At 53.3% G+C, this 24,389-nt stretch overlaps 1 protein-coding gene across 2 annotated transcripts in view; it reads right to left on the minus strand.

The window, feature by feature from the left end:
* Nucleotides 1-24,389, minus strand: part of ABR (active BCR-related) — a 93,114-nt gene that overhangs the window by 41,091 nt on the left and 27,634 nt on the right. For both annotated transcript variants that reach the window (XM_012657312.1, XM_012657314.1), the window contains exons 3-13: nt 23,860-24,045; nt 18,121-18,228; nt 14,973-15,033; nt 10,105-10,157; nt 9,394-9,534; nt 7,487-7,608; nt 5,819-5,984; nt 2,874-2,996; nt 2,425-2,500; nt 1,830-1,934; nt 750-824 (exon numbers count right to left, since the gene is read on the minus strand). In XM_012657312.1, the coding sequence (XP_012512766.1) occupies nt 750-824; nt 1,830-1,934; nt 2,425-2,500; nt 2,874-2,996; nt 5,819-5,984; nt 7,487-7,608; nt 9,394-9,534; nt 10,105-10,157; nt 14,973-15,033; nt 18,121-18,228; nt 23,860-24,045 (1,216 nt within the window). The remainder of the gene's footprint in view (nt 1-749; nt 825-1,829; nt 1,935-2,424; nt 2,501-2,873; nt 2,997-5,818; nt 5,985-7,486; nt 7,609-9,393; nt 9,535-10,104; nt 10,158-14,972; nt 15,034-18,120; nt 18,229-23,859; nt 24,046-24,389) is intronic.

Consider the following 24,389-nt stretch of genomic DNA (forward strand, 5'->3'; position numbering starts at 1 on the left):
ACCTGGTTCCCGCCCTCAAAGAACTCATAGTGAGAGAGGCAGATTATGCGACAAACGGCATGGCAGGTGCTGAGTGTGATGGGAACACAAAGAGGAAAGGCCGGTTTCCCCAGGGACTCGGGGAGGCTTCACAGCACATGTTGATCCGATGGCTGTTTGTGGGCCAAGGGCATAGCCTCCGCGTGGTGCGCTGAAGGGAGAGGCAGGGCAGACCTCACCTGCCAGAGAGGACGGAAAGGGAGTGGGAAGGGGTAGGTGGAGAGGAGGAGCTCCGGATTTCTGATCCTGTGTGATGTTAAGTCCTTTTACTTCTTTCAGCTTCCTCCTCTTGCAAATGGGTAGGAACTATTAGCTGTCTAACTGACTCACAAATTCCTGTGTAAAAAGTGTAATCTCTGAAGCTCAGGGAGGTTAAGAAACTTGCCCAAGGTCACACAGCTTGTAATGGGCAGATATGGTGTTGGAGCCCAGGTGTTTGCAGCTCCAGGGTTTCAGACACCTGGGCAGAGGACTTGAGAGAGAGCAGAACTTGGAGACAAAGGGTAGGGGTAGCCCCCCTGCCAAGAGGAGCCAGTGCCTAGCCTTTGGGGGAATGTCCTGCATCTCAGGGCATGCAGGCAAGGCAGGGTAGCCCAGAGCAGAGCAGGTGAGCAGTGGGAGACCCCACTCGGTGGTCCCACAGGGACTTTCTGTGAAAGGCAGATAATGGTCCACACTTCTTCCCAGGGCGGGTGAGCAGGGGCACTTACTGGCCGATTGCTTAAATCCCTTGGCAGAGTGGACGATGACGTGAAGGAAGCCATAGAGTCCAGGGGACTCATCGTCTGCAAGAGAAAACAGCCCCCAGGGCGGGGTAGTGAGAGGCGCATCCCCTGCTCCATCCCAGGCTGGCGGGGAGGCAGACAGGGAGAGACGCAGCCTGAGCCTTGGTCTGACAGCACCACCTGGTGGCCACATGAAAAAGTTTCCAAAGCACACTGCTTCCTCCAACACGAGAGGCCCCAGGTGGTGCAGGGGCCCTTCTCCCCTCCACTCTGCCTGGGCAGCATGGCTCCACCTACTGCCCTGGCCAGGGATCTGGTACCGTTCCCCTGGGGTACTCTCCCTCCCTCTGAATCCTGCCTATCCCATGCCTGCCCTCCGTCTAGCCTTTCGAAGTGAAAATCAACTAATATCATAAGACACTCTGCTAACAGAAGAAAGCAAGCCCAGCTGTGTGCCCTGCTTGGGACACAGGGGTCCCTAGAAGACCTCCATATGCAGGGCACAGCTTGCCTTCAAAACTCCTTTCACAGAGCAGACCCTTTCCCAGCACCACGGACAGCAAGAATGGACAGCTGCCAGCCCTGGTCATGGCCCTCCCTCACCCAAAAACCTCTCGTAGGCTCCTCGGCTTACAGCATGAACGCCAAACTTCCTTGTGTGGCATTCAAGGCCTTCCAAGAGCCGGTCCGTGGAAACTTTCAGCCTTATTTCTCACATACTACTCCACCTGCCCTCTTCCCTCCTCCTCCCCATGCGTCAGCCTTTTGCTTCCCATTACCAGACTATTTTCATGGATATATTAACAACACAATCCCAGTGCACCAGAATGCCAGATTCTTCTCTCAAGCCAGAGGGGGCCGGAGGAGAAGCTGGGGCCATCTGGGGACTCAATGCACTATAATCCCTACTCGAGCTCTGTGTACGTGACAAGTGAATAGTCCCAGCACAGTGGAGCTGGGATCAGACATTTGCAGCCACATGTCTGTCTGGGTACTTAAGAAAGGCCAGCAATGCCCTGGGAGCTGGGACCTGCTGGTTGGGCAACCTCAGGTCCTTGTCCTTACCGTCTTTATTGCTGGTGACAGGAATGTTGTGTACAGTCCTAAGCTTGAAACAGGATCCCGTGAGCACCTGGAGCTCTACTGAGCTCAGGACAAAGGCCTGGAGATCTGAAAGAAGAGCCAAGAGAGAAGGGAGCATCAGCACTGGTCCACTAGGACCTGCTGCTCTTCCTAGGGGGCTGCTTCAGAAAGACAACTTAGTTCTAGGGGCAGAGTTTGGTCTTTGGATAGGAGGGAAAGACTTGCAGACACACAAGGACTATTGTAGGTGATGTCGGAGGGGTCAGGGTAGGAGAATCTAACTGAAGAGGTTCGTGTATGTATGTGTGAGAGAGTGAGAGCAAAAGAGAGAAAAGGGGGCGGGTGACCTTGGGCTCTGGGTCCAATCCTATTACTAATTCATCATGTCTTCAGCAAATCACTTAAATTCTTTGGGTCTCAATGGACCGCTAACGTCATCAAGTGCCACCTCCTTTGCACCTTCTGGGTGACTACGAGGGCCGAAGAAGAGATATTGGACATAAAATGCTTGGAAATGCAAAGGCCCATCACTGCCATGGACACCACCAGGGCAATGCAGGAGGGGGCAGGACTTTACCCTTCTTCTGTAGTTTCTGAATCGCTTCTCTCCACTCTGACCTCTCATAGTCCGAGGACAGTAGGAACAGGTAGCTCTGAAGAGAGGAGATGAGAATTCAGTGGGGTGACCACAGTTAGGACAAGCATATTCCCAGATTCTGGGCCTGCTAACAAGCTCCTTCTTACTCAGGCATGCCTTAATTTGGAGAAAGGCAGCTGGCGGGGGTGTGGTGGCGGGGCTCCTTCCTGGAAGGCCAGGTGACAGAAGTGGCAGTGCCAGTGATGGCCAGCAGGGGACACTGGCTCCATACCAGTGGGGAGAAGGAGTCTGGGGCTGGAGCCATGGCAGCCTCCTTGGGAAGTGAGGACCTGAGACCCTGATTTCCAGAGGTCAGGGCCAGGAGCTATAGAGAGTGGGCAGCTCTGGGCTAAGGAAGGGGACTTTGTCCTACCCCTGCCCTTCCTGACCTTTCCATTTCGACTGTGGATCCGAAACGGGATTGTTGGGGAATTGAGCAGCAGCAAGAACTCATTCTCAAACATCTTCTTTTTCAGGCGCTCGATGGCCCGACTCTGCCCTTTGTTGGCTTTCTGTAGGGACAGAGGGCACAGTGGGTTTCCCTCACACCCAGACACACCTAAACCCTGGCTGCTCACCCAGCAGCTCTAAGTACAACATTCCCCTGTGTATTAACCACGCTTTTTCATTTTCTACATTTTGTGATGTTTTGACACCTTGAGTGTTGGAGGGCCGCCCTGAGTGAGGAGAAACCGCTTCTCCCAGGGCTGGCTAATTCCCGAGACTGTGAATGATAACCCTGTGAGCGCACCTTTCATATGCAAACCAGCTCCTCTAAAGCACATCTCCCCAGCCACTCCTTTATCCAACTCTCAGCCCCCAAGCCAGCATTTCCTCTGTCCTCATCACTCAGGGCCAGGGGCCAGATAACCAGAGACCACCTAGAGCCTGCCAGCATTACTCGAACTAGCCCATCCTAAACTGCTTCCCTGCCCCACCTTGCTTCTCTGCAGAAAACACAGCGAAGCTGGCCCTGCTTGCCCCTCACTCCTGCCCCCTGTCCAAACCTGGTGCTTCCCCACATGGCCATGTGTGGTGTGGTATCTCCTTCTCTTGGGAACTGTAATAAAAAATCTTTCAGTGGTATTAGCCTCTCTGTATTGTCGCTCTATCACCTCTTTAAATTAAATCCTGGGTACAACAGAGACACCTTGCTTAAAAAACCTCGGATACTTTTCAGCATAAAGCCCCATCTGCTGGCCTGGCACCCTGGTCCCCCGCCGGCAGGGTTCTGGCCTCCCTGCGCTGCCTGACAACACACCACGCTCCACCCTGTCCCCTCGGCTCAGCATCATTCTCCAACAAGCCTGCGTACCCTTCTCTTTCAATTTTCCAAGTTTGTGTCTACTATATAAAGATCCCTCCCTTATTAAACACTATTACACCTCAAGTTTCAGTTCCAATACCATCCTAAAGCTTCTCAGTTAGAATTAATCTATGTAACATTTTTTTTAAAACCCACTAGCACTGGCAAAGTTGTAACAAATGCTCACAGCCAGTGTTGTGACAGTGTGGGGAACAGTGACTTTCATTCATTGCTGGGGGGACGTAGTCCACACAACTTTTTCAGAGGTAAATCTGGCAATTAAATGCACACACCCTTTGCTCCAACCATCCCACCTGCAGGGAGTGGTCCCCAACCTTTTTGGCACCAGGGACAGGTTTCATGGAAGATAATTTTTCCATGGACGAGGGTGGGGGAGCACGCAGATCTCAGGCAGTGATGTGAGCGATGGGGAGTGGCTGTGAATACAGATGAAGCTGTGAAGCTTCATAGACAACACCTGTGCCTCTCCGATGACTCTCATCACTAGTGTCATGCTCTGTGGTCAGCAATGGACATGTCTGCCTGCTCCACTGGACAGGGAACTCTGTGAGGCTTGTGGCACACTCCTGGCGGCCAGCAGCCAGTGGAGCTCAGTAAACTTTGACTTGACTGAGCAGAAGGCCACATCCCGCACACCTAGGGCAAAAGGGAGGACACAAAACCCGCTGACTCCTGGGATCGGGTAAGAAACATACATGCAGGATGTCTAGCTCACAGCAACCTCAAACTCCTGGGCTCAAGCAATCCTACTGCCTCAGCCTCCTGAGTAGCTGGGACTACAGGTGCTCACCACCACACCTGGCTAATTTTTTTCTATTTTTAGTAGAGACAGGGTCTCACTCTTGCTCAGGCTGGTTTCGAACTCCTGACCTCAAGCAATCCTCCTGCCTCAGCCTCCCAGAGTGCTAGGATTATAGGCATGAGCCACCGTGCCTGCCTGCAGTTCAAATTCTAGTGAAGAAGAGGAAAAGCTGACCATGCAATTTTAATTCAGTACCATTAAGGCAAAGCCAGAGGTAAACACCAGGAACTAGGAGCAGGACACCCAGTTCAGATTGCGGTGGGGGCAGACGTCAGAGAAAGCTTCCCAGGGGAGGTAAGGCCTAAGCCGAGACTGGACAGGTGAGAAAGAGAGACCAGGCCAGGCAAACCACTCCATACTCTTCCTTCTATTTATTGGGAAGGCTTCTCTGGCAGTGCTTTCCTCTAGCCACTGTTTTAGAATATATGAATTGAAGGCTATACATTTTCCTCTAAACAGTGCTTTGGCTACATCTCATGGGTTTTGATATGTAGTGCTCTCATTTTCATGCAGTTCTAAATGGTCTTCAGTTTCCGTTTTGACTTCCTCCTTATCTTGTAAGTTTTAATTTTCTAAGCATATAATTAATATGCTAGTTGTACATTTCTAATTTTACTCCACTATGGTCTGTGAACATGACCTGTATGCTATCAATTATTTCAAACAATTTGAGATTTCCTTAGTGGCCTAATATAGGATGAACATTGGTGAATGTTCCACGTGTACGTGACAAGAATCTCAGTTCTCTGCTGGGGCACTAGCTTCTATGCATTTTTAGGTCAAGCGTGTTAATTGTGCTATTCAGGTCCTCTTTCTCCTTATTTATTTGCCTACTTGGTCTGTCGGTTTCTGAAAGAGGCTTCCTAGGTCCTTTCTCTTGCAGATGTCCTGCTTGTCCCCAGGAAGGCCTTCTTTTTCTCTTGCTTACCTTTTCTACAGTGTTCAACACACATTGTTCTCCAGGAAACTCTCCATAGTTAACCCATCTGATTCTGACTCCTTGGCTCTCCCTCCATCTGCTCACAGCTACTCTGACACCATCAGGGTCTTTCCCTTATCACACTCAAGGGCTCCCACTCTTTCATCCTGCCCCCCTATCAAATTCTCAAACCTTACAACTTCCCCTTCTTCTACCTCCCCAGCACACCTGGTTCAAAGAGACCCAGTAAGAACGGTCTCAGGCTCAGATGCCAAGCTCTACTCACCTCCTTCTGGATTTCACTCTTGAGGGCGGAGATCTTCATTTTCATGTCCTCGAGCTCATGGTCTGGGAAGGGGTGCACCTGTGGACTGGCTTCAGACTCCTCGGGAGATGGAAACACTAAGTCGGCCAGGGGGATGTACCACTTACAGTCATATTGCTGGTGCTTCCTGCAAACAAGCCAGAGGGAAGTTGAAGGGCTCTTCAAGTCTAAAGTGCTGGGCCCAGAAGCAAAAAACTATTGGAAAGGGATTTACTGAGAACTTGTCACAGGCAAGAATGATCTTGAGTTGATCAGGAAACACACACATGGAGTAATGAGAGCGGATTCCAGGGTTAGCCAGCAGTGAGGGCTCTGGTCCTGCACCTTGCCAGTCTTCTGGCTCAGTATGACTGATGGTTTTAAACATCCCAAACTGCTTGGGTGTCAATAAGAGGGAAGCCTTCCTGGTTGGGCCCACATATTCCTATTCCCCGTCTCACACCCTTCCCTCCCTTCTAGCCTATCCATAGTTAGCTCACATTCATTATCCTTTAGGCTAGAGATAGAATACAGATGTTATTCTGAATGCCAACTCTGATCAATTGAGGCCACAAGGGGTACTGGATTGAGGATGATAAAGCCACAACCAAGCCTAGTGGGAAAGAGTGCCGTGATTGATTAGTAATGTCTGCTGCAGGCAAAGGATGGAAGGCAGAGGCATGTATGCTTATTACTATCATCTCTGCGTCAGAACTATTTCAAATGTGATCAAGTCCCAGGGAACCATGCCCTTTATTGAAGTTCATAATGATCTCTCCTTTTCTGACTTCCCCAAGGACTTAGAGTTGCACCTCTCCTTCTGGTCCCTTAGTGTTGCAGCAAGTGCATGGGCTTGTTGCCCCCTGTGCTGCAAGGTGGTGTACTTCGCATATTGTACATGATTAGTAAATGCAGGTGGAAGAATGTGTGAATGACACTGAATAATCTTTTCTGGTCATGGCACAGAGCAGACCCACACTTCTGGGTATAGAGATGGAGGTGGAAAAGAGCTTTCAAGTTAGACAGGGTTCAAATCCCATCTCCTCCCCTTTTAGCTGTGCGACCTTAGCTTTTGTCTCATCTGTGAGATGGGGATAATAATAACTACTTTGCGGAGTTGTTGGGAAGAATAGGAAATAATGCATTCAAAGCATTTGTCATGGCACCTGCCATGGCATAAGCCCTCAATAAAGGGTAGCAGTACACTGAGTGAATATTCACAGAATTGCAGTTAGCGAAAATTCAGAGATGTCTAATAAAAGGAGAATGCTTAAGTAAATTATGGAGTATCCACTTGTAACATCATGCAGGAAAGTAAAATGATGATTATGAAGATTAGGCAGCCACAGGGAAAATGCTTATGACATGAAATAGAAAAAGCAGAGCCCAAAATTGGGCATTCACTCTGATTACAACTGTATGAAAAAACATAAGAACATTTTAAAAAAGGGAAAGAAATATAGCAGCAGGAGACTGATGCTTATGTTCGGGTGGGTGATGGCTTTTTTTCTGTAAAGTCCTTATATTATCTTTATAATTAAAAACATGACTTATTTTTAGAAAAAGTCTACGTAGTGAAATAAAACTGATTAAAATATTTTTTAAAAGTCTGGTCATCCCCACCCTGCCCCCGGGCTTCCACACACTCACCCCGCGGAGGTCTTCTTCAGCTTGGCGCACAGTAGGACGTCTGTGAAGAGGAAGACGTGCCGCAGCTTCCGAGAGCTCTCTGACACTTCCACCAGGAAGCCATCCTTTACCAACTGCCGTGTCTAAGGGAGATGACAGACCCCCAGCCTGCTCAAGGGGAGAGCAGTCGAGGGCCCAGCCTGCGCCGGGGGCACTGTCCGGCCAGGGAGGGCTGAAGGCACGGGCTGTACTGCCTGGTCGCGTGGACACAGGTTTGAATCCAGACTGCCATTTCTCAGCTGTGATCTCAGGCAAGTTCCCTGACCTCTCTGAATCTCAGATTTATCATCTATAAAATGAGGACAATGAAATCTGCCTCATAAGGTGATTCATCCAGATGGTGTATGTAAAACAGCAAGCAAAGTGTCTGGTGCATAAAATATGAGCAACCAATGGAGCTCTCAACTGCTCCCACCTGGGTGCACCCCATCCAGAACATCCTGGGTCCTCCACCCTGGGGTACAAACAGCCCCCGGCAACCCCTCCCAACTAAGCCTAAGAAGTCGGTCTAGTTTAAGCTCAGCTTTTACCTGGAGACCCTCTCCTCTCAGTGCTGTTTATACTATTTCTTGGTGGATTCGTCCACCACCCCCAGCGGATGGGAGATCCTGGGCTATCCTCAGTGGGGCTGGAGCAGTGTCCTAGGGGACCTGCAGCCGACTCCGACCTGGGCTCTGGATGGAGTATTTTGCTCCAGGTGGGATTTCCAGTTTCCTCCTGGCCACCCTCAGAGCCAATGGGCTTCTCGGGAGCTGTTACAATCTGTCCCAGCCTTTCCTGTGTGTCTTATACGACTGCAGCAGGAATGAAAGGAGCCACAGCCCTCACCCCTGCTGCTCTGACTCTCATTTTTAGTTCGGATTTGGCAGTCACACATATGTGTGACCCACATATGCTGCAATATGTAGGTGAGCATATTGAAAGTATACGATTAAGATAACCTGAAACCAATGGTGCTCTAAGCCCTCTGGAGATTTTGCAGATGTCCCCAGAGTAAAACAAACTAGTAACATTCCCCGGTGTTGCAAACCAGCTCCAGGAATTGCACAGAGACATTCTCCGTGCCCCATTAGTCACTCTCCAGACCTGTTCCTCATGATTCTCTCCCCAGGAGACACCACAGCCTCGTAAATGTAACAAAAGAGCATAAACCCAGTCAGCCTTCACTCCTAAACGCCACTTAATTACGTCTATTGGACAGGAAGCATTTTATCTGGGCCAGGCTGCTGATCCGGGGGTGCAACTGTCCCTGTGATTCTTCACACTGCCTCCCCTCGCTGGGATACGCCCTGCCCTTCCACCAGGAAGGCACAGGGGACTGCCATACCACATCTAGGTGCCCACATGGGACGTTCCAGCAACCTGGGAGGCCACAGCCACCTCTAGCCCCAGCCTTTCCCACTGTTGGGCTCACTCCCCAGCTCCCCCTGCTGTGCCAGCCCATCTAAAGTGGCTCAGAGCTCCTGTTCCCTCCCAGAGGACCCTGATGGCATCACACTGGCCAAAGTGGGGAGTTTGCATTCAAGAATGAGGTACCCAGAGGACAGCTTCCCTAGTATGGGGGACAATGCATGGGGCGTGCAGACAGATGGCCCCAGGTAACGAATCCAGTTCTGACACTTATGGCTAAAAGACTCTCCAGCCCTCAGTTTCCTCTTCTGCCTCACTGGATTATTATGAGCATGAATGAGATGCTGGACTTAAAGCTCTTAGCCTAGGGCCTGAAATGCCATAGGTAGTCAGGGTGGCCAAGGACTGAAGATCTCTCCTTGGCTGGGAATGCGGGTCCGGGTTGGAGAGAGATGGAGGATCTGGTCCACCTGTACTCCTCAGCCTGGGTGCGAGGCTGTACTGGGCCCTGAGCTCACCTCCCCCTTGGGGGTCGTGACTGCAGTCCGGCGAGGGTCAATGTCCTCATTGATGCTGGACAAGAAGTTCTGGGAGATGCGGAGGGCATCCTGTAGCAGTGGGTAGTCTGGGTGGTCCACAGGTGTGTGCTTCAGCAGGTCCTGGGAAGGAATGGGGGTGGTGAGCTGGGGGGAGCGGTTCTGGGGCTCAATGGGAAGACAGAGGGGAGTGCTCAATCCTCACTAAAAGAATTCAAAGGGTGGGCACTCAGGGACCCACACTCACACCTGCCAAATATGAACTAAAAATGAGAGTCAGAGCAGCAGGGCTGAGGGCTGTGGCTCCTTTCATTCCTGCTGCAGTCATTATTCTTTCCCCTGCTGGGGAAAGCCAGGTGGAGGCTCATCTCACCACGCAGCTGGGAGAGAGACCCCTCTACCCATTCCACAGCTGCTCCAAGGACACTGGAGACCTCGAGGCAGGGGATGAGGAAGCAGGAAGCGCCTGCCTCCTAGGGAGCGTTTGGCCAAATGTCAAGCTTAGTAGCCAAGCTATATTTAGGCCCTGGCCCCGTTGGCATGGTTACCGTGGGCCAGGCAGGCGCAGTCAGGCCCAGGGACCCTCTGCCCGACTCCCTGCATGGGCTGTTCTCAGTGACTCCAGCACCCTGGGCGTCGTCTTCTACCAAACTCTTAACCCCTCCCCAGCCATTCAGAGGACTTGACACTCACGTGTAGGACCAGGGTGCTCCGAGTGACTCGGTCAATCGGCTTGTACAGCAGAGCTGTTGGGAGAGGCAGGGAGAAGGGGACAAGACGATGACATACCAGGAACAGCTTGACACCTTAGAGACCGGCTCTATCTCCCAGCCCACCTTGCTTCCCCACACGAACACCCACTTGCAGGAAGCCAGAGCAGGCCCACGGCAACTGCTACCTCCAGTCTCACTCCCAGGGCGGGCTAAGGAGCGGGACAGGCGACGCAAGCCCTGGCAAGGCTCCCCCACCCCTGCCTCCTTGTCTCACCTTCCACCAGGGCTGTCCCCCAGGCCTGTCCTGGCTCAGAGCAGGTGCTCCCCTGTACCCCCACCTGAATCCCACAGTGACACCTTGCCATGCCCCGCAGAGGTCTGGCACACTCTGAACCACACCCAGGACCCCAGGATGGGGGGAGGAGACATGCTGTTTTTCCAGGAAGGGCAGCTCCCCTGTGCCTGGTCATTTTCAGACTCCTCCAGTCACAGGCACGGCACGGCTAGCCAGGATTGGCATTGCCCATTCTGACCCACACTACTGGCAACACCCTCAAACCCCAGACAGAACAGCACAGGCGGGACGGAGGCCAGGGAGGCAGGCCAGAAAGCCACTGAAAGGCTCTGCTTTCAAGCAGGTGGCAGCCTGAGGGACAAAGATTTCCTGAAGGAACTCAGGTCAGGCCTCACATATGGGAGCCCCAAATAGGCTGGAAAAATGCAAGCTCAGCCAGGCCTCCATGTGCCACACCCCTCTGCCACTCAGACACCAAGTGAGGATTGCTGGGATTCAGGAGGGACAGGTGGAGGTGGCAGCTGGCAGACCAACACTTCCAAACATCCTTCCTGCAGAGCAGCTGTGACCCGCCCCTCCCAACATGGGGGGGGTCGGCTTCAGTCCTGCACCTGGATGCCTCTGTCCCTGGGTCATGACCTTTGGCTTCCTGCCATAGAAGCAGTCGGAGGAAGGAGGACCTTAGACTGGGTGCCCCATAGGATCAGGTTGTGACAGATCCCAGAGCCAACACTCATGCTCCAGCCACCCCCAAACCCAAGAGTCCCTTGAAACCCCAGATATAAATACCCCGCACTGCTAGGCAGAGCTTCGGGAAGCAATCTGCTGGCTGGGAAGAAGATGTGGGCTCAGCGGGGTGCCCTGAGCCTTATCTGCAGTCTCTGCTTGGCTGCCCATTTAGAATCACTGGGGGAGCTCTTAGAAGATACAGATGCCTGTGCCCCACCCCCATCAACGAAATCCAAATCTCTGCAGGGTAAAACAGGGTATCAGCATCTTTAAAAAGTGCCTTTGCTTGGGCTGGGCGTGGTGGCTCACGCCTGTAATCCCAGCACTCTGGGAAACTGAGGCGGGCGGATCGTTTGAGCTCAGGAGTTCGAGACCAGCCTGAGCAAGAGCGAGACCCCGTCTCTACCAAAAATAGAAAGAAATTAATTGGACAGCTAAAAATATATAGAAAAAATTAGCCGGGCATGGTGGTGCGTGCCTGTAGTCCCAGCTACTTGGGAGGCTGAGGCAGGAGGATCGCTTGAGCCCAGGAGTTTGAGGTTGCTGTGAGCTAGGCTGACGCCACGGCACTCTAGCCCAGACAACAGAGTGAGACTCTGGCTCAAAAAAAAAAAAAAAAAAAAAGTCCCTTTGCTGATTTGAATGTATAGTAAAGGTTGAAAACCACTTCCTGTGACTTATTTGTAGCCTTTTCTTATGTAGCAATTTCTAGAGACCCTCCCCACAGGCTCCGAGGGCTTGAACGGGCAAGACCAGGCTTGGGGTATCCTACGACACTGAGGGTACAGCCCGGTTCCCAGCTGAGGGTGGACCCATTTCTAAGGCTGTTTAACGCACCCACCTGTGGCCCAGCCCACCTTTGGGGGAAAAATCACTCCCGAGAATCCCAGAGACCCAAAAGAAAGCACAAGCTCAGCAGACACCTGCCGGGGTGGGCCCTTGAGTTCCAGCCCCAGGGAAAGCTGACGCTGCACTGTCAGCTCCCTCCAGCCCTGTCTCCGGTGGCAGGAGGAAGACGGTTCTGACTAAGCTCAGAGGTCTGCACAAATGGCGGGTCGGGTTTCAGAGGGGTTATTGATATGCCTGTGGTCATCTTAAGAGTCCACCTGACTGGGGCTGTGGAATGAATCCTAGGAGGGCAGCTGAGAGGAAAGGTGGGGACAGGGGAAGTACAGGGGCAGGGTGCCGGGGCCACAGTCAGGTACGGAGGGAACCAGGGCAAGAAGAGCAACCCTGATGTTTGAGCTCCCATGGCCCCCGCATGGCTGCATGCAGAGAATTCATGGTGAGGAGGTCACTGTTGCCCCAGGAATTCCTGCTGCTTTATTTGTTCCCGGGCCCTGGCAGGCTGGCCTGCTTCCTTCTTCTGCCTGGGCTACCAACCACACACCAAGTTGCAATACCTGTCCCTCCCCCTCCTCCAAGAAGCCTTCCCTGACCAGGACCTTTGCAAACAACACCTGTAGTGTCTAAAAGTCAGACCGCGGACCTGCAAGCTGGTCTCTCTCTACTTTGCAGGGTACTCAGTCTGCCCAATGGCGCTGAGTGCTTTATGTGTATTATTTCCTGTGATTAAAGATGGAAGCAATTCTCACTAGCCCCATTTTACAGATGAGGAGACTAAGGCACAAAGACATTATGCAACATGCTCACAATCACCAAGCTATAAGTGGTAGCCAGGCTTTGAATTTAGGTCTACGCATGCTCCTAACTTTGAGCCTTCTCCTTCCTTAGGGGGAGGGCAGCTCCTGTAAAGTCCAGTGAAGCTCAGGAGGGTTCTCAGGAAAATTCACCAGGGATGGGTGAGCCCTTGCCTTACAAGCCAGCTCCTTCATTCCTTACGCCCCACTTCGAAGCTGATTTCAAAGACAGTATGGCAGGGACCGAAGATCCAGGTCCCAGGTCTGTTTCACTAAGACTAAGCTTCCTCTGGGGAGGGAAGAGGAAGCAAAGGGCTGATTTCCCTTTTAGGGGAGGCAGCCTTGAGACCTGACCAACTCCCAGGCCAGACCAAAAAGGGCATTTCCCTTCTGATTCTCGAATGGGCCAATTTCAGCTGCAGCTGTCCCCTTGCCCCAGGCCCGTCAGAACAGAGCTCCTGTGGCTGCCCTGCTGGGGCCACCAGAGGAGGCTGCCTCGGAGCTTGTTTCCGTCATGAGTGGTCTTCACACATGATGGCCTGAGAAGGTGAGGGGACAACGGCCCTGCACAGCCCCTCCTGCACAGAGGCCTCTGGGAAAGAGCCCAGGAAACCTCATCATCTCTCCTCCAGCAAATTGCCATCCCCCACTCCCTTCAGCCTTCAACAAGGAGCTCCAGGTTACCACGGAGATAGGAAAGCAAAGTGACTGAGAAGGGTGCAGACAAAACACCTGGTAGGAGGGAAGAGGAAGGTCCTAAAACCAGCCGCCTGCCGCTCCAACACACGGGGCCCAGAGCAGCTGGCCTGGAGGTAGCACTTGCCCTGCCGCCCCGCCGAAGGCAGCGTGGGTCACCCCTTGGCCCACGGGCTTCTGGACAGCTCCCTGCCTGGGCCTGCTTCAGCCTCCTGAGCAACAGCCTGGCTGGCAGCATGCACCTGTCCCAGGACACCTGCCCCGCCACGGGGGAATGGCAAAGAGGATGCCCCAGGTCCGTTTCATCGAATGGTGGGCGTGTGACCTTCACAAAGCAGCAGGCTGCCACACCCCCCTCTCCACAGCAGTGCCGAGCTACCTTCCACACGAAGCGCCCAGACCTCACTGGAGGGGCTCTGGTGGCTGGAAACCCACCTCCCAATACCTTCCTGCCCTCACAACCGCTCCACGTCCTCCCACTGCCGCCGTCGTGAGAGGAGGCAGCGAGCGCACTCTGCGCACACAATACCCTGGCTGCTCAACCTCCTCTCCTCTCTCCAGAAACAAAGAAACTCCCAACTTCTCCCTTCAGCCTGGGCTGGCACCCTCTCGGTTTGAGGCTGCTGCTGCCCAGACCATCTGCCACTCTCCGCTGGGCCCCGTGGACCCTCTCTCCAGCCTCAGGGTTGCCCCGCCTACAGGTAAGCCTGTCACTTTCTCTCCTTGAGAGCCTCTCCAGGAAGTTGCTCAAAGCCTCCGCTAACTCACCAATTCCCCAGGGATCCTCAGGGGGACCTGGACCCTTCCAGCCCCGTCCTTCCATTCCAAAGCCACCCTGCCCTGAGGGGCACCCAGACTTCAACTCCAGGCCACCCACTGGCTGGGGTGGAGGTAGACGCAGGTCTGGCCACTTGCCCACCCTCCTTCCCTACTATCCCCAAACCTTGCCGGCCACATTTAAGTGGCACCAGCCAGCCCCCGGAGGCAGGAAGTGCACCACCTCCCGTGGAGGGGCGCCGGGTTACCATAGGTGCAGTTACAGCAGAAGCGGATGATGAGGAGGATCTCCATGGCAGCCTCCGTCCCTGCCGCAGGAGCGTGCAGCCATCGCTCCCGGCTCCCCGGCTCCCATCAGCAGCCCGGCCACCCAGCCACCTTGCCGGCTGCTGCTGCACAGCTTCCAGAACCAAGCAGCCGCTTCCAAGTGCTCCTCCAGCAGGGAGGAAGGGAGGGGAGGCGAGTGGAGAGGCGAGAGGAGGGGAGAGGAGGGGAGGGGAGGGCGCAAGCAGCCTGCTGGCACCCTAAGGAGGAGCACGTTTGTAGCTGGCTGGCTGCCTGGGGACGAGGCTGGATTCCTCCCTCGCTCTCGTGCACGAGCACACACGCTCACACGCGCATAAGCAGGGAGGGCGCCGCTCTCACACAGCCCGTAGTCCACAAAGCCAGACAAAGGAAGGTGACTGTAATCCAGCCCGTTCCCCAAAGTACCTTCCATGGTGACTGACGTGTGGCTGTCCTTGGAGTCCTTGGGACCTTTCACTTTGAGTTCCTGCCAAAGGGAGGAGAGGAATCACTACCTGGTCTGTCCCTCCACCTCTCACTGTGAACACTGCAGGAAGACGGGCTCTGAAACCCAGCGGTGCAAATGTGAGAAGAGAGACAAAAAAGCCCCATGGACATGGGCTTGCCTCTGCCTCACCACCTAGATCCCCTGTGCCCACACCTGCGATCTCCTGGAGCCTCGTGGAGTCCAGAGGCTGGAGTGTGGGAAAGAAGGAGGGGACTCTAGGTAGCAGAGACAGGACCGGTTGGTAGGGAGCACTGGGAGAATGGGAACGCCTCAGCCTCCTCCCCGAAGACCCCTCCCCAGAAACCGAGGGCCTTCCGGAGAATGAGCGGTGGCAAGAGCAGGACCCCACCCCACCATCCCTCCAGCAGCCACTACTCAGGGATCCCACACATCAGCCCAGTGCAGACGGGGCTTGAGTCAATAAGCAGCAGGCATTGCAGCTGCTCCTTGGGCAGGAGCAACCCTTGAAATAAGGAGGAGGGGTCCCACACACCTGCACAGGGGAAGCAGGGAGGTGGTGGACCTGGGGCAGAGATGCTGAGCTGCACAGGGCAGTCCAAGCTACATCCTATCCATATCGGGGGGACTCAGCCAGCCCCCAGCCCCCCTGCCACCCCCTATCTCCCAGTGCCTGTGCTGGGCAACAGAGAGGAAGCTGCAAGGGAGGAACAGCCAGCACCCCTCCTGGATCCCACGCCAAGTGACCCAGGAGTGAGTGCTGGAAACAGACTCCAGGGATGGCTTATCTCATCCAAACCTCTTGTATCCCCCTGTAGAGAGAGAGGTTCCAGCCTCGGCTTTTGCTAACAGGACGGTGTGGCCTGCAATTGGAGCTGTAATGCAATCCGCACTTGGCAGACTGAGCGCACAGGGCCTCGAAGAGGAATGTCAGAGGGAAGGCAGGGGCGAGGAGAGGCCAAGGGCAGGTACCCAGGTGATACTGCCCACTCTGCTCGGGAGAGGAAATGCCGAGAGGGCAGGAGCCCACCTTTCCTACTTCTGTCTCAAGCTGTTTCTAGATAGAGGAAACTCCCGGAAACCGAGCTTGGGGCATGCGCCCGCGTGCGTGCATGTGCGTGCGTGTGTTTGCGGGGGCTTACTCGGCTTCTCCAGCCTGTGTCTCTGGCTGGTGCCTGGATTCCCAGCTTAAGGGAATTTTTCTCCACGCACCCCCCGCCTCCAGTGCAGCCTGGAGGTATGAAATCACTCCTGCTGCAAAGCAGAAGAGCCTAATTGCAGTAATTAAGTGGCAGTGCCAGCAGGAAGCAACAGCGTCATCGAGTGAGTCAGAATGAGGAGCCACCTGGCAGAGGGCCATGGGCCTGGCTTTGCCCTCTGGGACGGGCAGGCTTTGAGAGGGGCTTACAGACGGGGGCAGGGGTCTCTGCCTATGCACAGAGAGCAGGCAATCAACCCGGGCTAAGAGGAGAGACCCCGCACTTTTTGGACCATATTTGACCCTGGGCACTTGGGCAGCCTTGGCAGGGCCACTCTGAGCACAGACCAGGGAGGCCTGGAAGCCTTGAGGGGAAGCACTATCTGTCCATCCTCATGACCGTGTGGAAGGACTTCCCCACCCCTCACTCTGTCCTCCCAGGCAGAGGGTGACTCATCTCATCCATGGGTTTTGGAGAAGAAACTGAGCTCAGCCCTCCTCTCTCTATACCCTGAGTTAGAGGGGTAGGCTCTGCCCTCGCTGTAGGGAGGGGTCTGTGGCTTCCCACCCCTGCCAGGGACTCAACAGATACACTTAATTCCGAGGTGAAGTGTTAGCAAGCCCAGGGTGGCTACAGATCCAAATCCACATTTTCCAATCCAGCTTTTAATAGTAATCAAGCTGACATTTCCAACTCCATCTGTCCAACTCTTGTGCTGCCTCTCAGTTGATTCCAAACTTGGGCATAACCCATAACCCCAGCAGTTTCAGGAAAACCATCCTGTGTCTCACCAACTTTTCCCGCATCAGAGCTGAGACAGAGAAAGCACAGGGCCAAGAGAGGCCTTTAAGGCAGGACTTCCAAAACGGCAGAAGTATCGCCCCCTCCCCAGAACCAGAGGTTCTCTTGCCCTAAGCTTGGAGCTGGGTGCTGTTCCTACAATGCCAGTGGTTTAGGTGTGTCACTGAGGTCATTTGGATAAAGGGAAGAGTGGGGCTGTGTTCCTGAAGGATTCTAGAGCAACCATCCCCTCCATGCCACAAAAAATAGAAAAATTAGCCGGGCATGGTGGCGCATGCCTGGAGTCCCAACTAGTTGGGAGGCTGAGGCAGGAGGATCGCTTGAGCCCAGGAGTTTGAGGTTGCTGTGAGCTATGATGATGCCACTGCATTCTAGCCCGGTGACAGAGCAAGACCCTGTCTCAAAAAAAAAAAAAAAAAAGGCAATGTCAGATGTTGCCACACCTCCCTGCAGAGGAGCACAGAGGAAAGGCTTAGCTGCAGTAGCAGAACAGGTATGTTCCCAGCCAGAGGGTCTAAGGCTTCTTCTCCACATATGTGGTCCTTGCCTCTCTGTAGGATTATAGTCCTAGAGTTGGCAAGGATCTTAAAAGATTACCTAGTTCAGACTTCTTCAAATTCCTGATCATAAAAATCATCCAGAAGCTTTTAAAAATAGACTCCTGGGTCCCACCCCAAGCCTTCCAAATCAGAAGCTCCAGGGAAGGTGCCTAGAAATCTGCATTTTAAACAGGGCCCCAGTGATCCTTATTAAGCAAGTTTAGGAGTAGCTGGATACCTCATTCACAGAAGAGGAAACAAAGGCCAAGAGAAGGGAAGTGACACTCAAGATCACCACAGTGTGGGAGAATATGACCTTTTTTTCTTTTCTTTTTTTTTTTTTTACCTCCCTTGTTCCTCTCTCTAACCTGAAATTGAATTAAAAAAAAAAATCCAACAAGTCAATATTTTTATATTGAAAGGGAAAATGTCGGGTGTCAGAAAGCAAATATCAGGCTAAGTGTTACCCATTAGGGTAACCACTTCCCCTACTGGCAGGCAAGGGCGGGGAGACCCCAAGCAGCCCCCAAAGCCCAGTTGTTGGGGTGGCTACGAGGTGAGCTGCCTACCTCTGAGATCTTCTGGAACTGGTTGTTGGACTGGCTGCACTTCTCGGCTGTCTCCAGAGCGACTTTATAGTTATCCACAAAAGCTTTGTACACACCAAGCTGGCTGGCCTGCAGGGAGGAGACAGAGAATGGGGGGAGAGGAGGGTGGGAGTGGGGCGGGGAGAGGATTAATGAATGGATGAAAGCGTAAACCAGAGCACCTGGAGCTCCCTTGGTGCTCAGAACCTCTCACTCAGCTCCAAAGGGCTAGCTGGGAACTGGGGGAAAGGCAGGGATGAACATGTTACAGGATCCCTTTGAACTTGACAGTTTCCATGGAAACTGGCTCAGCCAATAAGGTTAACAAGAGGGTACTGGGGGTGGGGGAAAGCAGGGTAGGGCCTTTGTTGGCATGCTAGAAATTCAACTCATCACAACATTTGGCTTTCCTTAGCATCGTGAAGGTCTCCCAGGGTTTGAAGCCCCTTCATGCCTCACATTTCTTTCACATCCTAGAATTAGCTGGAGCAGGGAGAGGCGTGGGGTGGGGTGAGGGGTGAGGGTGAGCACGTGTGGCCTGCTCAGCCCTCCCTCCCCTCGCAGAGTGTAGGGCACAGCATTTAAAGGTGCAGTCTTTCTGATTCCCTCTGCCTCCAGGTCCCCGTCCATCCCCACCTCCTCCCGCTCCAAGGAGGCACAGCCCCCGCCTTACTATGGCATCCGCATGTCACTCAGAATCTAACACAAAGCTTTCTATGACTTATGATCACAGAGAGCCTCGCCTCCTCTGGGAGGCAGGGCAGATCCCATCACCCCTCACTGCAAAAGGGGAAACAGAGGCTCATTAATTCAATTCCTCAAATATTTATGGAGAGCCCTCTCTGGGCTGTGCGTATGCATTTCCTCTTAAGAGAGCAAAGGGTGGAAATTCAAATTAAAACCACAGTGAGATACTATTTCGTACCCATTAGAAGGGTCAAAATGTAAAAGTCTAATGCTATCAAGGATTGGCAAGAATATAGGGAAATGTGAACTCTTATAGACTTCTTGTGGGGGTGTAAATTAGTACAATTATTGGAGGGCAATTTGTCAATAACAAATGAAGCTGGAAATATGTACAATCTCAGCCTACTGCTTAAGCAAATTCGCTTCTACACACAAACTGTAGGGCTATGCTATTCAATATAGTAGCCACTAGCTAGCTGCCTGTGGCCACTAAGCACCTGAAATATGGCCGGTCCAAACTGAGATGAGCTGTTACGTGTAAAATACAAACTGGATTCCAAAGCCTTAGAGTGTAAAAGAGAATTCAAATTACCTCATTAATTATTTAATATTGATCACATGTTGAAGTGATAATATTTGGATCTGGTGGGATAAATATATTCTTGAAATTAATTTCATTTGTTTATTTTTACTTTTAAAAATGTAGCTACTAGAAAATTTTAAATTATATATGTGGCTCATAATATATTTCTATTGGACAGCGCTGCTCTAGAGAAACCTGCATGTGTGTGCCCAAGGAGACAAGGGTATTCACTGCCTTGCTCTTCCTCGTAGTGGAGGTGCTGGAAAAAACGCTCACAGGTACACACACGCCAGTGAAAATGAATGAACTAGGGCCAGGCGTGGTGGCTCACGCCTGTAATTCTAGCACTCTGGGAGTCCAAGGCAGGAAGGATTGCTCAAGGTCAGGAGTTCGAGATCAGCCTGAGCAAGAGCGAGACCCCGTCTCTACTAAAAATAGAAAGAAATTAATCGGACAAGTAAAAATACATAGGAAATAAAAAAAATTAGCCGGGCATGGTGGCGCATGCCTGTAGTCCCAGCTACTCGGGAGGCTGAGGCAGAAGGATCACTTGAGCCCAGGAGTCTGAGGTTGCTGTGGGCTAACCTGACGCCATGGCACTCTAGCCCGGGCGACAGAGTGAGACTCTATCTCAAAAAAAAGAAAAGAAACTGAATGAACTACATTATGTGTAGCAACACCAGAAGTTTCAAAATGAATGCTGATTGAATTGCAAAATATGATATACATGTACACTTATACACATTTTAAAAGCACATGCAGCCAGGTATGGTGACACACGCCTGTAGTCCCAGCTACACAGGAGGATCACTTGAGCCCAGGAGTTCAAGGTTAGCCTGGGCAACATAGCGAGACATTGCTCTCAAAAAAAAAAAAAAAAAAAAGTACATGCAAAGCCAAAAAAAGATATAGATATGTAATATGTAATAACAATATAAATTACAGTCTCGAAGGCTATGCACAAAATTCATGCCAGTGGCTGCTTCAAGAGGAAAGGGAACATAGGGAGCAGCTTCAGCTTCATCTGTAATGCTTTATAGCATTTTCTTGATGAGAAAGTTTCACTATATAACTTGAGAGCTTGGCACCTGTTAATTCTCCGAGGTGAGTACATAGTTGTTTGTTATGCTATTCTCTAGATTTTCTGATTTAAAAATTTTTTTAACTAAGTAGCAAGGGGTACAGCTGCTGCCTGGCTTCCTTGGGGGCACCTGCTTCCCACCAAGGTGCTAGAGAAAGTGAACTGGTGCTGGGCCCAGCACAGACCACTTTACTTTCTGCAGAATTCTTGTGCTCCTCGGCGACCCAAAGAGGCTGGGCTGGGGTGATGGGGGCACTGGCCAGGACATCGCCCAGGCCTGGAGCCTCCCAGGACAGAGCCCTTCTCTGAGGAAGCTGGCGGATGGGGTGGGGCTGTGAAGGGTCCAATGCAGCCAGTGAGGAGGGTGAAAACTGGGTGCCTGGCGGGAGTGAAGGCCAGAGCAGTGCAGGTCTCAGCCCCAGAGACTTAAAAAAAAAAATTGCAGGGGAGGGCCAGGAAGGGATGGAGCCTGTTTCCCTTAGCAGTGGGAACACTGGCCCATTGGAGCCCCAAGCTACAGGAGATGTGCTAGACAGTCGCCTCCTAAGCTAAAGCATAAATCGTTGATATTCTTCTTCCAGGAAAGGGCTCTCCTTGTCCCCTTCCCCATGAGAAGGATAAAGCCTGGGTGCTGAGGTTGGTACACTGCCCTCCCATAAGCCAGGAGCAGGAGCCACCTGTGTGCCATGGGCCATCCCAGGCACTGCCATCCTCACAGTCACCCGAGGCTGTAGGGCCCGAGGCCTGGCCTGCCAGGGTCATTAACTGGGAAGTGAAGGTTGCTTGGAAACAGTAGCTTGGCACTGGGGTGATCTCATAAAACAAACAGCAGAGATGCTAATTTCCTTCTCTTGGTAATGAATAATCAACAACCCAAAGACTTCAGCTGAAAATAAACTGCCTCCAGATGCCCGGGCCTCCACCCAGGCCCTCCCTGGCCTGTAGCCTCAGGGGCCTCCGACATCAGTTCACGGTGCTGGGGAGGGAAGGTGGGCAGCAAATTCATGACCAGGACTGTGGTGCAGAGACCAGAACAGGTAACAGCAGGGTCCAAGCAATGAAGATAAACTGCAACAGCCTTCCCGCCGTGCTGGGCTACTCGCCCTCCCGCCTGGGTTTGCTGTCTGCCTCCTGAGAGCTGAGCACAGGCTGCCCCTCCAGCCAGTCAGCTCAGACTCCCGGGACCAGGGAGTTCACCATCCTGAACTTAATGAGCTGGAAGCCATTTGGGTCAACTGCGACCAGAAGCGTGGAGCTTCCTGGGAAGGATGCCTTCTGGGGTGCCTCTTCCTAATAACCATGACAATAATGGTAGCAGCAGTGATTAGCGCATATTTACTAATTTATGCTGTTCCGGGCCTGTTCCAAGCACTTGCAGTTATTAACTCACTTACTCCTCACAACCTCCCAATGAGGTAAGTACTATTACTAACCTCATCTTTACAGATGAGGAAGCTGAGTCACAGAGAGGTTGGGTAAGTTACCCGGTCACAGGTTTAATCTGGGATTCAAACCCAGCCGTGACCTGGCTCTAGAAGCTGTGCTTGTCCCCACAACACTGCTGGTCTCAAGAAACAGGGCTCTCAGGATGCAGATCTCAGGCCCTGCGATGTCTCCCTCAGTACCCTTCCGCGTTCTGCCTGGACCCAATGGTCAAGGTCATGGTGCATTCATTCATTCATTCATTCATGTATTGACCTTTGGGATGTTCTAGGGCTCTAATGAGAGGAAAATACAGTCTGTCCTCTAGGAGCCTGTGGTTTTGGGGAGACAGGCAGTTATAAGCTCACTGAGGTGATGAACACAGAGGCCACATTCAGGGGCTGGGGAAGGCTTCTCTGGGGAGGTCACTCCTAAGCTGGGAACTGACCAGGAGAAGCCGGACAAGATGGGGAAGGACATTTCAGGCAGATGGAGCCACAGGTATGAAGAGGCCAGAAAGCGCCTGCAGTGTGAAGTGGGAACAGGAAGTCCAGTGTTGGGTGCACGGAGGTAGGGTGAGGGAGCAGCCAGAGGCCAGGGGTGGGCAGAGGCCAGCATGCAGAGGGTCCCATGAGCCCTTCCTTGGAGCCTGGCCTTCCTCCAGTGGGCAAGGGGCAGCCACTGAAGGGACTGGAGCTGGAAGAAGCAAGGTCTGATTGGGGCTCAGCTGACTCTCCTGCTGCTGGACAGAAGGGGGAAGTGGGAGCCACTCATGAGGGTCCATGGTGGTCCAGGTGAGGGACACTGGTGGCCCAGAGGGAGGGCACCAGAGGGGGTGGAGAATGAGGTGGCTGTGAGCGACATGCAAGATGTGGGCTCCATGGGACGAGGAGGGGGTGGCACAGGGGTAGCGTAGTGAGGGGGAGGCACCGAGGATGAGTCCAAGGCACCCACTGAGATGAAGGCAGGAAGCAGAGCAGAAACGTCAGAGATGATGAGTCCAGTTCTGAGCACACTGAACTTGAAGCCCAACGAGTGTCCAGCAAGGTATTTCTCCAGCCTAAGAAAAGTCGAGCTCTGTCCATTCAACTGGTCTCAGGGCAGGGGAGGGGAAGGGGTTGCGCTGCTCCCTGCGCCCCCAGCCACGTACTCCCAGAGAACCGCACCTGCCGCCGACACCCAGTCTCCTTCCTCTCCTGTTAGGCTGTCAGAAGTTATGGTGGGAGAGCTGGGTGGGGGGCTCCACGGGTCTGACCCCGGGGTCTCCCAGGGGGACACAGCCAGAGATAGAGGCAGAGCTGAGGGAGAGGGAGTCATGGAAGGCCTGACAACCAGACGTCTATGAGCATCTCCCAACACTCAGGCTGGACATTAATCCTGCCCTCTCCTGCCTTTGCCCTCCTCTGCGATGGTGGGTGGGGCTGGGCTTTCAGTGCCTTCTGCTCTGAGACCTCAGGGGAGAATCATTAGCTGACACAGTCTAAGCATCCAACTGCTTCATTTTATGGAGGCAGCGCTGAGATACAGTGAAGCCCCAGGGTGTCGGGTGAGCAGTCTTTGCCCCCCGACCTGGCACATGGCCCTCTGTCGGCTGAGGGACAGGGGACCTGAAGCCCAGCAAGGAGGCTTCATTCCAGCACTGGCTCCACAGTGCCCCCACGGGGAGGGAGACACGGTGCTCTCCCAGAAGCACCCGTGCACACAGCCTGTCACCGCCATCCCGAGAAGCACCCCCGGTGCTGCAGCAGGGGCGGCCTGGCGTCAAGGCGCCAGGCCCAGGCGCCCCATAAAGAAGAGGCCCAGGCTTCCCTTCAGGACTCAGAGATAACCCAGGCCTCCAAGGAGGCCAAGAGAGCTGGGGCGACCAGTCCCCTCCCGAGGCCCTCTTCCAACGTGGGCGGCTCTGCTGAGGGCCTGCGTGAGGACCCGCCATCACTGGGAGACTCACCAGCTTCTGGAAGAGGTGGCCCATGGTAACCTGGCTGTCCCACTGCTGCACCTTGGGGCAGAGGTTGTCATAGAACTCCTTGTGGATCTCGTAGATGTCCTGGATCTTGTAGAAGATGGTCTCGATCTGCTGGATGGTGAGCACGGGCTGGGAGGTGGTGGCCGTGGCCTTTAGCGGTTTCATGGGCTGGGAGAGGGAAAGGGAGAAAGGGCAGAGGTCAGGGGCAAATAAGCCACTGTCAGCAGGCCCAGGGCCATTCGTGGCACTGATTAGCCCTTCCTACCACGCAAGTCCTGCCTAGACAAGGCTACCAAAGGCAGCGCACCCGAGGTGTGGTCTGTATCAAGGAGCTGGGTCACAGGCCCCAGCAAGCCACAGGCTACTGCAAGAAAGGGATCCTGCCAGGCCCAAGGGGTGGTGCCAGAGCACCTCCGCCACCCGCCACTCGCCTGACCTCGACAGCATCCTGCCCACAGCCTGTACCGGGTTCACTTGTCGGTTTAACAGGATCCATGTCTTTCTTCCACAGT

The sequence above is a fragment of the Propithecus coquereli genome, unplaced genomic scaffold (assembly GCF_000956105.1).
Source record: "Propithecus coquereli isolate 6110/MARCELLA unplaced genomic scaffold, Pcoq_1.0 Scaffold536, whole genome shotgun sequence".
In the NCBI taxonomy this organism is placed as follows: Eukaryota; Metazoa; Chordata; class Mammalia; order Primates; family Indriidae; genus Propithecus; species Propithecus coquereli.